At 40.0% G+C, this 14455-nt stretch overlaps 2 protein-coding genes across 7 annotated transcripts in view; one reads left to right on the top strand and one right to left on the bottom strand.

Moving 5' to 3' along the window:
• Positions 1 to 14455, bottom strand: part of LOC118369727 (SH3 and PX domain-containing protein 2A-like) — a 116844-nt gene that overhangs the window by 96805 nt on the left and 5584 nt on the right. For 2 of the 3 annotated variants that reach the window (XM_035754370.2, XM_035754371.2), the window contains exons 1-2: positions 6598 to 6990; positions 2799 to 2879 (exon numbers count right to left, since the gene is read on the bottom strand). In XM_035754370.2, coding sequence (XP_035610263.1) covers positions 2799 to 2879; positions 6598 to 6669 — 153 coding nt within the window. In that variant the 5' untranslated portion in view covers positions 6670 to 6990. Of the gene's footprint in view, positions 1 to 2798; positions 2880 to 6597; positions 6991 to 14455 lie in introns of those variants that run through there. The other variant, XM_035754374.2, reaches the window with a different exon arrangement.
• slka (STE20-like kinase a) overlaps positions 11346 to 14455 on the top strand; it is a 36704-nt gene continuing 33594 nt past the window's right edge. For all 4 annotated transcript variants that reach the window (XM_035754369.2, XM_035754368.2, XM_035754367.2 and 1 more), the window contains exon 1: positions 11346 to 12215. In XM_035754369.2, coding sequence (XP_035610262.1) covers positions 12063 to 12215 — 153 coding nt within the window. In that variant the 5' untranslated portion in view covers positions 11346 to 12062. The remainder of the gene's footprint in view (positions 12216 to 14455) is intronic.

Here is a 14455-nt window from a genome sequence, read left to right as displayed (position 1 = left end):
AACGGGCCAACTTGCACACGCCACAATCGCCCAGTGGAATGTCATGACCTCTGTGTTATGTCCTCTGTGGTCCAAGGGTGTGGAGCGGGGAAGATCATTTCTTTTTGAGGGTAGAAACTCTGTTCGGGATCATTTCTGCATAGTTCAAAATTAAATGTGTGGGTGAAAACATTTCTCTCAGACATACACACCAGATATGATGTTGTAGGAACACAAGCTCTGCAACATTTTTACACCCAACAAAATTAAAGCCATTATTGAGCTAAATCTCAGGAACTGGTGAGAACTGTGTAGATTAATCATGTGTTTTTACACTCCACAAATCACATACTGTGAAATCAGCTGAATATGAAAGAGTGAACTGGATGGAAAATAATAGTTTATAGTGATTGCATCCCTGAGGAGCAATCACTAGAGCTCTGATGAGTGTGCTAGAGAGGCTGGCAAAACAAGGAGCAAGTGTACTTAAACCATCACCCTTCTTCCAAGGGATACTTTATCTAACAGACAAATTACTAACTAAGCGAGTGAACACTTGCTAACAATACTACACATTTAGCTATCAAGAGCTACTGAATTTCAAAGACAAACAACTATGAGAGGCAATTTCATAAACCCATGAAAATTCATGTCCGGCTTTATGTTACAACTGTGTACACCAACCACCATTATAATCTCAGATTTCATTCTTTCATACAACATCATGCATATGATCCCTTGGCGAGCCAGAGAGTGCATAGCACGTTCCTGTTCCCTGCCAGCTTCGAACTGAAGAGTGTGATTGTGCTGAAAGGACAGATAACAGAGCTGAGCCTCAGATGAACTGTAAGTGTCTGTTGGCACCAGGCAAACACTAACACACACAGACAGGCTTTGTGTCTACTTAGCTTAAAACAAGAATAGAAACCACTAGAGGACTTCATAGAACAGAGAGGAATGAAGGAGTGGATCAAACTAACTACTGCTAGAAAATTAATCATTTTTGGCAATGAAGTACAGTGAAACGTCATAATCTTAGATGATACATGTTGAAAAATAAAAAACTATTGGAAATATATGCATCACTAAAACACAGCGAGAAACTGTGTTTGAGTATCTACAATCTAGAGCAAGCGGGAAGGATTCATTACTATATCCAACATGTAGTTGAGGAAAAGCCACTCTTATCATTCACTCTCATCATTTTTGGTGGTCATTTCACTCCCCAATGGCCATCCCTCCCTCCATCCTTCCCCCACCCCTCCTTCCTGATCTTGACTTCCCTTTTATTTCCACTCAGTGCATCTTGGGATTGAAGCCTGTCATCTCCTCAGCTGGATCCTATACCTCCAGGCAGGTCACAAAGCCCACTGGCCCGGAAGGACTTCCAGGAGACTCAAACACTCAACAAGTGTTCAGTGGAGGCTACTTGCCACAATGTTTCCATCTACATACCTATAAAGGGCACCGCTGTTTAAAAGCTGGTGTGATATTGTCACTCTCAAATTGGGCTACAATAGAATCAAGTGCTAAACTAAATTGCATCCGCAAAAATACAAAACATTGTTCAGATAAGGACTTGGAGACATTGATAAAGATAATTAACCATGTTACTAATGTTATAACTATAAATCAATTTCCTGGATCGACCAATGAGTCTGCCCTTCTTCCTGTACCTGGTCCCAAATAATGATAAATGATACATCATATGCTTTCAGTCAGTGCATAACAATACAAGGGCTGAACAACACCCTAACTGACTAATGGACCATACTGTGTGACTGAGGGACTAGTAAAAGGCAGTATCCCTACCCATTCTCTGTGTGGGCAGGTGTTGACCTTTGTGCCTTACAGACACTGAAACTGAGCGAGAGCCAGGAGAAGGAGTCTCTGGAAAAGACTCATGTTTACAGAGACGGGGGATATGCTCCACTTCTATCAAACAGAGCAAGGGTCCCTGGAACAGTCAAGGGTCCCTGGAACAGTCAAGGGTCCCTGGAACAGTCAAGGGTCCCTGGAACAGTCAAGGGTCCCTGGAACAGTCAAGGGTCCCTGGAACAGTCAAGGGTCCCTGGAACAGTCAAGGGTCCCTGGAAAAGTGAAGGGTCCTACTTCAACAGTCACGAGACCTGCAGTACAGTCTGAACCCACACTGTTCAGAGCTGTGGCCTCCCTACATTCATGTATCTTCAGTGGGTTTCAATTGGAAAGTCTGGCATCAGCAGCTCTAGAAGTTTCCCTCGAGGGCTTTGGTGTCCCTCCAACCAATAAAGGGGCAACTTCACCCCACATCCAATCTTTCAGTCTGAGGTCATTTTTTCCTCTCACCACTAGACTGCATGGGTGAATGGGATTTTCCCTACTTCCGCCAGGCACCAGTGGTCTTCAATGGGGCTTTTCAGTTGGGGCTTCCCCTGATTGAAGCATCATTTTGTGGGGAACACACAGAGCATTGAGGTTTGACTCCCCACTGAGCCCCAGACGTCCAAAACTCAAAGTTCATGTTAATGTAATCTCATAGAGAACCTCATAGCAATGTCTTTTGCAACATATTCTAATAGATCATGAGTATTATGGCCCATTCAGAGGGCAGCAGGTCAGTTTGACAGGAAATCCAGGGTTGGGGAAAAGTGAGTGAGGAAATGTATACATGGAAAGACAAATAGATGTTAAAACATACAGATTGACCGTTTTAAATACACGTTTACATTAGTATAAGTTTAAGATGATTGAGTGCATGATCAAACAGATACTGGAACATGGTTCTATATCATTGTGCTATGGTGATATCAGCCAAAGGGAAAAAAATTGACTTTTACCTGGAGATCAAAGAATTTGCTGTATCTCCTATAAATGACATGAGAGGTGGAGTCAGAGTATGTGACATTGATGAGGTATGCCTAAAGAAGAAAACAAACAAGGAAGATTCATTAACAACAAAGTCCCATACGTCAGACATATACAGTGCCTTCAGAAAGTATTCATACCCGTTGATTTATTCCACATTTTGGTGTGTTAGCCTGAACTCAAAATAGATTACTTTTTTTCACCCATCTAGACACAATAACCCATAATGACTAAGTCAAAACCTGTTTTGAGAAATGTTAGCAAATGTATTGAAAATGAAATACAGAAATATCTCATTAACATAACTATTCATACCCGTGAGCGAATATACAGCATGTTAGAATCACCTTTGCAACTGATTACAGCTGTGTCTTTCTGGGTAAGCCCAAGAGCTTTGCACACATAGATTGTACAATATTTGCACATTATTATTTTTTAAATTTCATGCCGATTTACATCAAAGCTGTAACTAGGCCACTCAGGGACATTCAAAATTGTCTTGGTAAGCAAATCCATTGTATATTTGGCCCTTGTGTTTTAGGTTATTATCCTGCTGAAAAGGTGAATTTGTCTCCCAGTGTCTGTTGGAAAGCAGACTGAGCCACATCCCTCAAGGACTTTGCCTGTGCTTAGCTCTACTCTGTTTATTTACTCTGTTTATTTTTATCCTAAAAAACTCCCTAGTCCTTGCCGATGGCAATCATACTCATAACATGATGCCGCCCTGACCATGCTTGAAAAAAATGAAGAGTGGTATTCAGTGATGTGTTGGGTTGGGTTTGCCCCCAAAATAACGCTTCGTATTCAGGACATAAAGTTAATTTCTGCAAATGTTTTGCTGTTTTACTTTAGTGCCTTATTGCAAACAGGTTGCATGTTTTGGAATATTTGTTTTCTGTACAGGCTTCCTACTTTTCGCTCTGTCATTTAGGTTAGTATTGTGGAGTAACTACAATGTTGTTGATCTATCTTCAGTTCTCTCATGTCACAGCCATTAAACTGTTTTAAAGTCTCCATTGGCCTCTTGGTGAAATCCCTGAGCGATTTCCTTCCACCCCAGCAACTATGTTGGGAAGAATGCCCGTATCTTTGTAGTGAATGGGTGTATTGACACATCATCCAAAGTGTAATTAATAACTTATTAATAACTTATTCAATGTCTGCTTTTTTATTTTTACCCATCTACCAATAGGTGCCCTTTTTTGCAAGGCATTGGAAAACCTTCCTGGTCTTTGTGGTGGAATCTGTGTTTGAAATGTATTGATTGACTAAGGGACCTTACAGATAATTGTGTGTGGGGGGGGTATGGGGGGGGGGTACAGAGATGAGGTAGTCATGCAAAAATCATGTTAAACACTATTATTAGACACAGAGTGAGTCCATGCAACTTATTATGTGTCATTTTGGGAACAGTTTTACTCCTGAACTTATTTAGGCTTGCCATTACAAATGGATTGAACACTTATTTGACTCAAGACACTTCAGCTTTACATTTTTTATTCATTTGTAAACATTTCTAAAAAACACATTTCCACTTTGACATTATGGGGTATTGTGTGTCGGCCAGTGACACAAAAATCTTAAATTCAGGCTGTAACACAACAAAATGTAGAAAAAGTTGGGGTGTGAATACATTCTGAAGGCACTGTAATACCACTTAGTTTTGACTGACCCAATGACACATAGAGAATTCCCTTCAGACTAAACTTCAAGGGGTCAGTAGAGGTCAAGCTAACTCATTAGGCCGGTCTGTCTGCACACACCTCATTAGAAGCCCGTGCCGGGTCAAAGAGGTGGTCAACAGGGTTTAACCATTAGCCATTTCATTTTGGGTTTTACATTTAAACAATTCAAGGAAATAATCAACTATTTACACTTCATTGGCTCCAACTTTGATAGATACTCTAGCTAGTTAGGCCAGAGTTGAATTTTCTAGTATTTTACAATGTTGTTTTGTCAGACGCTAGTCGACAGCCATGGCATAATCCCAGAGGGGGCTGTTGACTGTTGACTATATGGCTAGAGTGGGAGCTCTCCCTGGCACTTACTATGTAGGCCACAAACATTTGGACACACCCTTTCTTCTACTGCAGATGCAGGAACATATGCTAATTGTTCTGCATCTGCATGCGGTTTCTAAGTGTCGCTACACATTACTACAAATCAGTAAAGACAACTGTCCTATTTGAAATCAATTCTTGATTTTATGCATAGTTCATTACAGAAATAGTGTGTTGCTGGGTGGACCAAGTTCCTGTACAGTTAATTGAGTACAGACGACATGGCCAAATGCTTTGGATTAAGTGTTTAGGAAACAACAGTGCCCCTAAAGTGTGGTAAATATAGATCCCTTTGAGAATGTCTTACATACTGTGCATAGAGAGCAAATTTGGAGCTGTGCAGTAAATGGTAATGTCAGTTCAGACAACTCAGTTGTTCGTATGACACACATTTACTATATGTATAATGCGTTTTGGGCACTAGAGACTCATTCAACACATCATCAAGAGAGGTCCTCTCAAGCCCAACATAATACTGCTGAATGTACAATACATGTACAAAACAAGCACTTTCTGGTGTTGTTGTTGGACTGACAAAATAAAACTTGCAATAAAATCCAACATGGTATCTGACCATGTCCACAGTACTCTGCATGCAAGTCAGCATAATATCTGCATGACCAGCAAACTCTCAAGACTTTTTGACAAAGAGGCCAACGGATTCCACAGAACATCTCCATGCTGGCAGGATATTAAGGAAAAACACCTACCATTAAAGCTTGGGATGTGGACTGTGGAGACATGACTTATTTATGCGTAGTGTTTTTACTTATTCTTACTGGCTAAAAGCACAAAGACATGGGATTTCATCCAATGCAAGTTAAACACAGGCTTGTCAATACTTGTTAATGCCCTATTTCATTTATATGCATTATAGAACATTTTTAAGAATGAACTAAATTGCTTTTTGGACAAAAGGTTATGGAAGGTATCTGAAAGAAACGGTCTTCTATCTCAAAACACTGTGGCAATACTGTAGTTGCCAAAGGCTCTCAGTCCTTGTGCCCAGTGTCCCTCTCTCACCCATGCAAGGAAGTCACACTGTAACCTTGGAGACAAAAGACAAAGGGTTGCCTTTTTCCTCTCTCTAAAACAGGATAAGCATTTTCAGTTGCTTAGCTCATCGATAATGAGATTTGATTTATGTTTTACTCAAGGGACTTCCCAGGCCAGCAGGATCTCCCAATGTGATACCCCAGCGGGGGAAGGCTTTGGGGCCTCAGGCATTACTGGTTACATGTATCCTCTCTCTGCTTAATTAATCCCATTGGATTTGGCAGACTAATTAATTTTCCTCTATGGAGACGAGCACCGTTCCTACTTGTTCCAGTGCATATAATTCTACAATATAGATAACTCAATGTTTTACTTATTGACGGTTTTACTTGGATCGGCAGGTAGCCTGGTGGTTAGAGCGTTGGACTAGTAACCGGAAGGTTGCAAGAGTTGACAAGGTAAAACTCTGTCGTTCTGCCTCTGAACAAGGCAGTTAACCCACTGCTCCTAGGCCGTCATTGAAAATAAGAATTTGTTCTTAACTTACTTGCCTAGTTAAGTAAATGTAAAATAAAAACTGACTGCAGAAAATAAAATAATAAGCAAGTGTACGTATTTCAAATTATATATCAGACAAAACGTCAAGTTATTGTTTATGGTCATGAAGCACAAGCCAAGTGTCTGGCATTGTCAGAAATCAATAGAATATACTCACATAATGTTTGGAGGGATTCCGCCTCTTCTGCACATCCACAACTTTCACTTCGAGGACAGTTCGGAACTGCATCTTGAACAAATTTTGATCCAGTTGGTGGGAAATTAGTTACGTGTGGGGCATTTATGATCCTTTATTGTCAAGGAAAGTTTCGCAATTGTTCCGAAAAAGACAATGTAGGCCTAAAAGAAAAGTCGATGTTTGTCAAGTAAAGTTTGGCGTAACAATGCACAACGTGCGTGCTGATCCGCTACATCCATCCAATGTAAGTTGTTACCAGCTGCATGTTATTTTTGCGGAGCAGGAAATACTGTAAACAACACAGAAGACAAGGAGGGCAGCGGTTCGGCGAGCGCATATAGCAGAGCACTGCTGCTCAGCCCTCCTTGAAAGAAAAGTAGGTTGGCCCTTGTGTTGGACAGTTACTGTCCTTAATGAGGGGCGGTGTGACTCTAGCCATTGTCATTTGTAGGGCTGATGAATTACTATAGCCTTAAAAATAGCGTGCTCCCAAACACATAATATTTATAAACAACTAGAATATAATAAAATATAATAGCTTATTTCAAATATTATAGTAGAATAGACGTATCTAAAGGGATCATATCTACCATGACTAGTTAGTCCTATCATTAAAATAGGCCTATAGGCTACAGCAGGAATTTTAGGTCTGCTCTAAATAGACTTCCAACAATTACGCATATGGCATAGGCTACAAAATCACCATTTCATAAGTCTCACGGGGTTATTTAAGTAGTCCAATCGACACAATGAGTATAAAGCAATACGCATTTTTACAGTTGAAATTATGACACCCTACAAGTCCACTATAACACATTCAGCAAATTGCCATAGGACATATTTTTGTAGTCTAATAAAATTGTATTTTCAATAGTTCGTTTTATCTCAGTCTGTTAGCCTACTGTTTTCCCTGACCGCATTCCATTGTTGAGAAAGAAGTTGAAACAAGTGGCTCTATACTGCACTCTATTGGTCATCTTAAATAATGCATTCTCTTGTTCTTGCTCATGAACCCAGAATTTACCTATTGTAACACGTGAGCGAAGCCTCAAGCCGACGCTTGCTGGGTCCTACTGTACAGAATACCGTGTTCTCCCACATGTACCCTGAAAACTCCCTCTGACAATATTCACCAACTCTAAAGAGGATGTTGAAAATATTGAAACTGATAGCCCTGTAAAAGGTTGGGGTGCAACTTGGTCTCAGAGCATTATTCTGCACGTAAAACCGAACTTTCTATTTAGTATGATATGTTACGTTTGTATGGTATGTACGATCCCCACCATACTGTGTGGGGGTCCCAATAGAGCTCATCCACTGGCTGATTCGAACTTGCCAACCTGTACATTTCACATACATTCTGCATTTGAAATGTGAGAGTAGAGGCCAGTGAACACCTCTGACAATGTTTTGGTTTGTTTGGCCTACTTACAAAATCCAAAAACACTGAGACTGGAATATTTATTAAAGTAAAACATATTCGTTCACAAAGTTTGAATTGTTTGTTTTCTAATACTTGTTTGTTGTCTTTTGTTTATGAGTTTCTCTCAGTGTCGAATTGCCAGGAACTGAGGTGTGTTCGGAAAAATGGCAAACAAGAACACCACCTGTTTTCACTGCGTGGACTCTACATTGGCCTTTTTCCCCACATTGTCCTTTGAGAGGGATGGTATTGGTAGGCCTATTTTTTCAGACTATTAAAATGATTTGTCAATTGTTTAAATCTAATGCTCCTTGAATTATTTAATTGCGGTTTAAAATTGTATATAAAACAAAAAGGATCATCTAAATAATGCATGATATGCTACAAGAATAGGCCTATTCATGTTTAAATGATACATTTCCTGACCCTACCTGCTGTTGGAATCTTCCAGGTTCAAGACGAGCTATAGGCCTATAACCAGCTCTATGGTACGCTTAACGGAAGGGCAGTGGTTGAGATCACACTAGACCTATAGGCAACAGCTATATTTGTTACATTCACCTTCTGGTGAGGTTCCCTATCTGGGCATAATGTTCTGCAGTTTTTGCAGTTATTCCAGTAATCTCCAAATGTTCTATTTAGCTTTGCTTTTTGATGCTATGCTACCAACCTACTTACTTTTTTATTAAATATGTTTGTACAAAGTTCCTGTGAACCTTTGTGCCTTATTGCTCACTGCAATAAGGCACATGTATGAGTAAGACTAGGCCATTTCTTACACATACAGTGGGGCAAAAAAAGTATTTAGTCAGCCACCAATTGTGCAAGTTCTCCCACTTAAAAAGATGAGAGAGGCCTGTAATTTTCATCATAGGTACACTTCAACTATGACAGACAAAATGAGAAAAAAACATTTTAGAAAATCACATTGTAGGATTTTTTATTAATTTATTAGCACATTATGGTGGAAAATAAGTATTTGGTCTATAACAAAAGTTTATCTCAATACTTTGTTATATACCCTGTTATATACCCTTTGTTGGCAATGACAGAGGTCAAACGTTTTCTGTAAGTCTTCACAAGGTTTTCACACACTGTAGCTGGTATTTTGGCCCATTCCTCCATGCAGATGTTTTGGGGCTGTTGCTGGGCAACACAGACTTTCAACTCCCTCCAAAGATTTTCTATGGGGTTGAGATCTGGATACTGGCTAGGCCACTCCAGGACCTTGAAATGCTTCTTACGAAGCCACTCCTTCGTTGCCCGGGCGGTGTGTTTGGGATCATTGTCATGCTGGAAGACCCAGCCACGTTTCATCTTCAATGCCCTTGCTGATGGAAGGAGGTTTTCACTCAAAATCTCACGATACATGGCCCCATTCATTCTTTCCTTTACATGGATCAGTCGTCCTGGTCCCTTTGCAGAAAAACAGCCCCAAAGCATGATGTTTCCGCCCCCATGCTTCACAGTAGGTATGGTGTTCTTTGGATGTAACACAGCATTCTTTGTCCTCCAAACACGACAAGTTGAGTTTTTACAAAAAAGTTATATTTTGGTTTCATCTGACCATATGACATTCTCCCAATCTTCATCTGGATAATCCAAATGCTCTACAGCAAACTTCAGATGGGCCTGGACATGGCTTAAGCAGGGGGGACACGTCTGGCACTGCAGGATTTGAGTCCCTGGCGGCGTAGTGTGTTACTGATGGTAGGCTTGGTTACTTTGGTCCCAGCTCTCTGCAGGTCATTCACTAGGTCCCCCCGTGTGGTTCTGGGATTTTTGCTCACCGCTCTTGTGATCATTTTGACCCCACGGGCTTAGATCTTGCGTGGAGCCCCAGAACGAGGGAGATTATCAGTGGTCTTTGTATGTCTTCCATTTCCTAATAATTGCTCCCACAGTTGATTTACATTTACATTTACATTTAAGTCATTTAGCAGACGCTCTTATCCAGAGCGACTTAAACACTGTTTCCCATGCTTGTTTAATGAACCATAAACAATTAATGAACATGCACCTGTGGAATGGTCATTAACCTGTTGAAAATAGGGGGCACTATTTTCATTTTTGGAAAAATAACGTTCCCAAAGTAAACTGGCTATTTTGTCAGGACAAGATGCTAGAATATGCATATAATTGACAGCTTAGGGTAGAAAACACTCTAAAGTTACCAAAACTGTAAAAATATTGTCTGTGAATATAACAGAACTGATATTGCAGGCGAAAGCCTGAGAAAAATCCAATCAGGAATTGACTCATGTTTTGAAAGCTCTTCAAAGCAAGCTGCTTACCTATTGCAGATTCAGTCTTCCCAGCCTGCTGCAGGTCTACAATTTTGTTTCTGGTGTCCTTTGACAGCTCTTTGGTCTTGGCCTTAGTGGAGTTTGGAGTGTGACTGTTTGAGGTTGTGGACAGGTGTCTTTTATACTGATAACAAGTTCAAACAGGTGCCATTAATACAGGTAACGAGAGGAGGACAGAGGAACCTCTTAAAGAAGAAGTTATACGTCTGTGAGAGTCAGAAATCTTGCTTGTTTGTAGGTGACCAAATACTTATTTTCCACCATCATTTGCAAATAAATTAATGAAAAATCCTATAATGTGATTTTCTGGATTTTTTTTCTCATTTTGTCTGTCATAGTTGAAGTGTACCTATGATGAAAATTACAGGCCTCTCATATTTTTAAGTGGGAGAACTTGCACAATTGGTGGCTGACTAAATACTTTTTTGCCCCACTGTACATGTGGACCTAACCTATTTCAGACTGACAAGGGGGAGTGGGGTTAAAAAATGGACTGGCTTATTGTTAATAGACAGGAATAAATCAAGCCTTTCAGAAATACATATTTCTACAAAGCAGTGAGCTGGCTGCTTGAACCTCGATGTGAGACAGAAATTGCAAACGACAAGAGTGCGTGACAAAACAATTCAGAAGGTGGCGCCAATAGCACGGACTTCAATTATAACTCGCGTCACTATAGTTTGAACAGGGAGGGTGAGGGTCAATCCAATTGAAAAAAATTACATCAGTTAATTAAAATTAAAATATGGAAATGTAAGATTTGATGATGAACTGGAATCGTATTTAGGCCTCGGCTAATTGCACAGGAATAAAACATATCAAGCCTGTTAAATTTCAAATTGAGTCAGGTAACTGAATTGAACAAATTGATATGAAGAAGACTACATTTGAGTGGAATTTGTTTAATGTATTAGTAATCGGTTGGATGGAATTGATCAAATGCTTTGTTTGGCCATGTCAAGGCTTTCATTGCGGCTGCGCTTCACGGGTACGCGCTTTCCACAACATCCAGCAAGGAGGAGGTGGCAAGGCACTCTATCAATTCTGAAGTTGGTTCGGTATGAAGGAATATTCCCTATTAAAACCAACCGGAAGAAAATGAAATGTTTAGAAATGGCCACACCATAAATGACTACCGTCTCGTGGAGCTTCAAGTCTGAGAAACTTAATTTCATTCTCGCGTTTATTTTTCCGTTCCTTGTGACGACAGAGGACTTGTATTAGATTGCGTGGTGGGCCGTAACTACGGGTTAAAAGTATGTCTTTTTTTATGAAATCGCTACCGCTGAATTTCAAGAAGATGCTGCTAGTCTGTTGAGATCCATTTATTAAACCGGTTGTTACATAGTCTAAGAATGACCGTGTGTGTATTGGGGCAGTAACGTTAACCATCCCAAGACCACCCTTGTGAATTTGGTTGAGAATGATCAAATGTAGCCAACGTGTCATGTGAACTGTTTAATTTACAATAATAATAATGCGCGATTGATGTTTCAGCTCATGAGTAAATGCGGGTATTGAATTGTAGTTTATTATTATTGAGTTTATTTCAAGAATCATCTGTCTACTTGTCTAGCGGCTAAATGGACACAGTGGCGCGAGCAAGCTGCCCTATTACAGCCTGATAGACACTTGGACGTTATTGGGAATTTTGGATTATTCTTCTTTCTTTGTGGGAATTGCTGGAAAAGCCACTCATACTAAACTCACAGAAGATGTCGTCGTTCTTCAATTTTCGTAAAATCTTCAAGTTGGGGTCTGATAAGAAGAAGAAACAGTATGAGCACGTACACAGAGACGAGAACCCGGAGGAAATCTGGGAGATTATTGGGGAACTGGGAGATGGGGCCTTTGGGAAAGTATACAAGGTAAAACGAACGGATATATTATCTTTCAATATAAAATCCATTAAGATCAAGTCTGTAACTCATGATACCTTCGTACAGGAAGTTCTACTGAGAGACATAACTCAACCCCTCCTATCATCAGCATGTCAAATATGCCTTTTTTGTCTCAAGTTGAATTCATGGCCCATCTCATTTTGTCGTTTTTGTTCACCCTTGACATGTCAAATACTAGGCTACCTCAACATGAAATATTGCAAGACTCATTGCCTGCCTAAACAGTACCTTTTTTTTTACACAACCCAAGGGAACATGTCTCACAACTGTTCTATGAATGAATATTGAATATGGTAGTGGTATCCTTACTGAATTATATATTGCTGGTAAACAATGACATTTTCAATGCTTATCTGTGTCAAAAATTCAGTTTTCAAGGAGTGGCTCTCCTAGAAAGTCAACGGGGCCTCCATAATGATATGGTGGGTGATAAGTGCAAATATAAGGGTTCAAGTTCATACTCCCAGAACAGCAGTGCAGTGGGGTATGAAAGTCCTCATGGCCAGTTGGGAAGGGGAACTCTTTGGCTGCAAAACAAATCAGAATAGTTCACATTCAAGAAGAGCTTATTGTTGACTGTGAAAATGTGAGCAATATGGATTGTTTGAGGGTGTGAATTGCAGGCAGTAAACCTCATAGGAAACAGGATACAGTTGAATAGTTCCCTAGATAAGTGGGCCTTATCAGTCAGATAGGTCCCAGCAGTGTAGACACATCATCATTAGTGAACAGGTACTTTGTTGGCATAGCTCAGGGGTGAGCAGGATGTGCGTTAGTACCATATACTGTAGCAGGTTCTCATGTCGGAAGGTCTGTATGTGGGTGGAAATTTGTGATAATGTACATTGGCTATCTACAGGTAACTGCATAAATAATGGAAACATTTGAGTAATTTAGGGATACAAAGTATATAGAAAACAGGTGGCACCTGAGACAGCGTTTTCCATCACCATCAACAAAACATCAAATTATGGAATTTATTGTAAAATAATGGTGTCACGTCCCTCCAATAGAGTTCCAGACACTTGTAGAATCTATGCCAAGGTGCATTGAAGCTGTTCTCGCTCTTGGTGGCCCAATGCCCTATTACGGCACTTTATGTTGATGTTTCCTTTATTTTGCCAATTAACAGTTGTATTAGTCTATTCTTGGTTCTGCGGCTAGTAAGCTAAACCATGCAATAGTCGTCATGCTTAGTTAAGGCCTGAACATTACTCTGTCAGGGTTGGGAACAACACACTGTGAGATAGAACTGTTGATGATTTACCCCCTGCTGTACTTTCTTCGTTGTCGTGTTTGGGACGGGTGTCATCTTTGACCGAGTCAGCAAGATGGAGCAGAGGGAATATCACTGTTTGTTGCTGATCTGTTCCTACATGGTATCTGCTAGCGGAGCTTTGATGACCAAGAGAAAAATATACATTTGAAATCGATTTTATTTTTTCCTCGTGTTTATTAATGTCTAATGTAAACAAATTGTTATCGCATGTTCAGGTATTCTATAGGTCAGAAGTCTCTTATTCAGTCCTTGGAGCCTTCCGTATCTGCTGATTATCTCCTTTTCCTGGAACTTAACTAATCAAATAATGTCAGTGATTAGCCAGTGAGTCAATTCTCCCCAGTTACCCATGTCTTCATTAGCTGATTAGCAGGCAATGATGAAAGCCAGGACTGGAGACACTGCAGCCCTCAAACAGAATTGGGGAAAACACCTACCTGTTGTCATTGTTTTGTAATTATTTTTCTTGTCATCTTCAGTCAAGCATTCTAATGTTTAATGTCTCTGTCAACATAAGAACATCATTGGTGTGTCTAAACTGGATATCTTTTGTCATTAGTAAACACATCATGTCAACTGTTTCATTGAGCTCAGCTCTAATATTATCAGTCACAGATTGTACTTATAATTCCTATCCACTCCCAGTCATGGAATGTAGTAAGTTGAGTTTGCCCTAATGGTTAACAATATTTGGTATTTTACTAGGATCACCATTAGCTGTTGCTAAAGCAGCAGCTACTCTTCATGGGGTCCACACAAAACATGAAACATGACATAATACAGAACATCAATAGACAGAACTACATATATATATTTTTAAAGGCACACGTAACCTACATATCAATGCATACACACAAACTATCTAGGTCAAATAGAGGAGAGTCGTTGTGACACGAGGTGTTGCTTTATCTGTTTTTTGAACCCAGGT

Source organism: Oncorhynchus keta, chromosome 36, assembly GCF_023373465.1.
Source record: "Oncorhynchus keta strain PuntledgeMale-10-30-2019 chromosome 36, Oket_V2, whole genome shotgun sequence".
In the NCBI taxonomy this organism is placed as follows: Eukaryota; Metazoa; Chordata; class Actinopteri; order Salmoniformes; family Salmonidae; genus Oncorhynchus; species Oncorhynchus keta.
The sequence above is the reverse complement of the archived record's forward strand: the minus strand, read 5'-3'. Positions and strand labels throughout refer to the sequence as shown.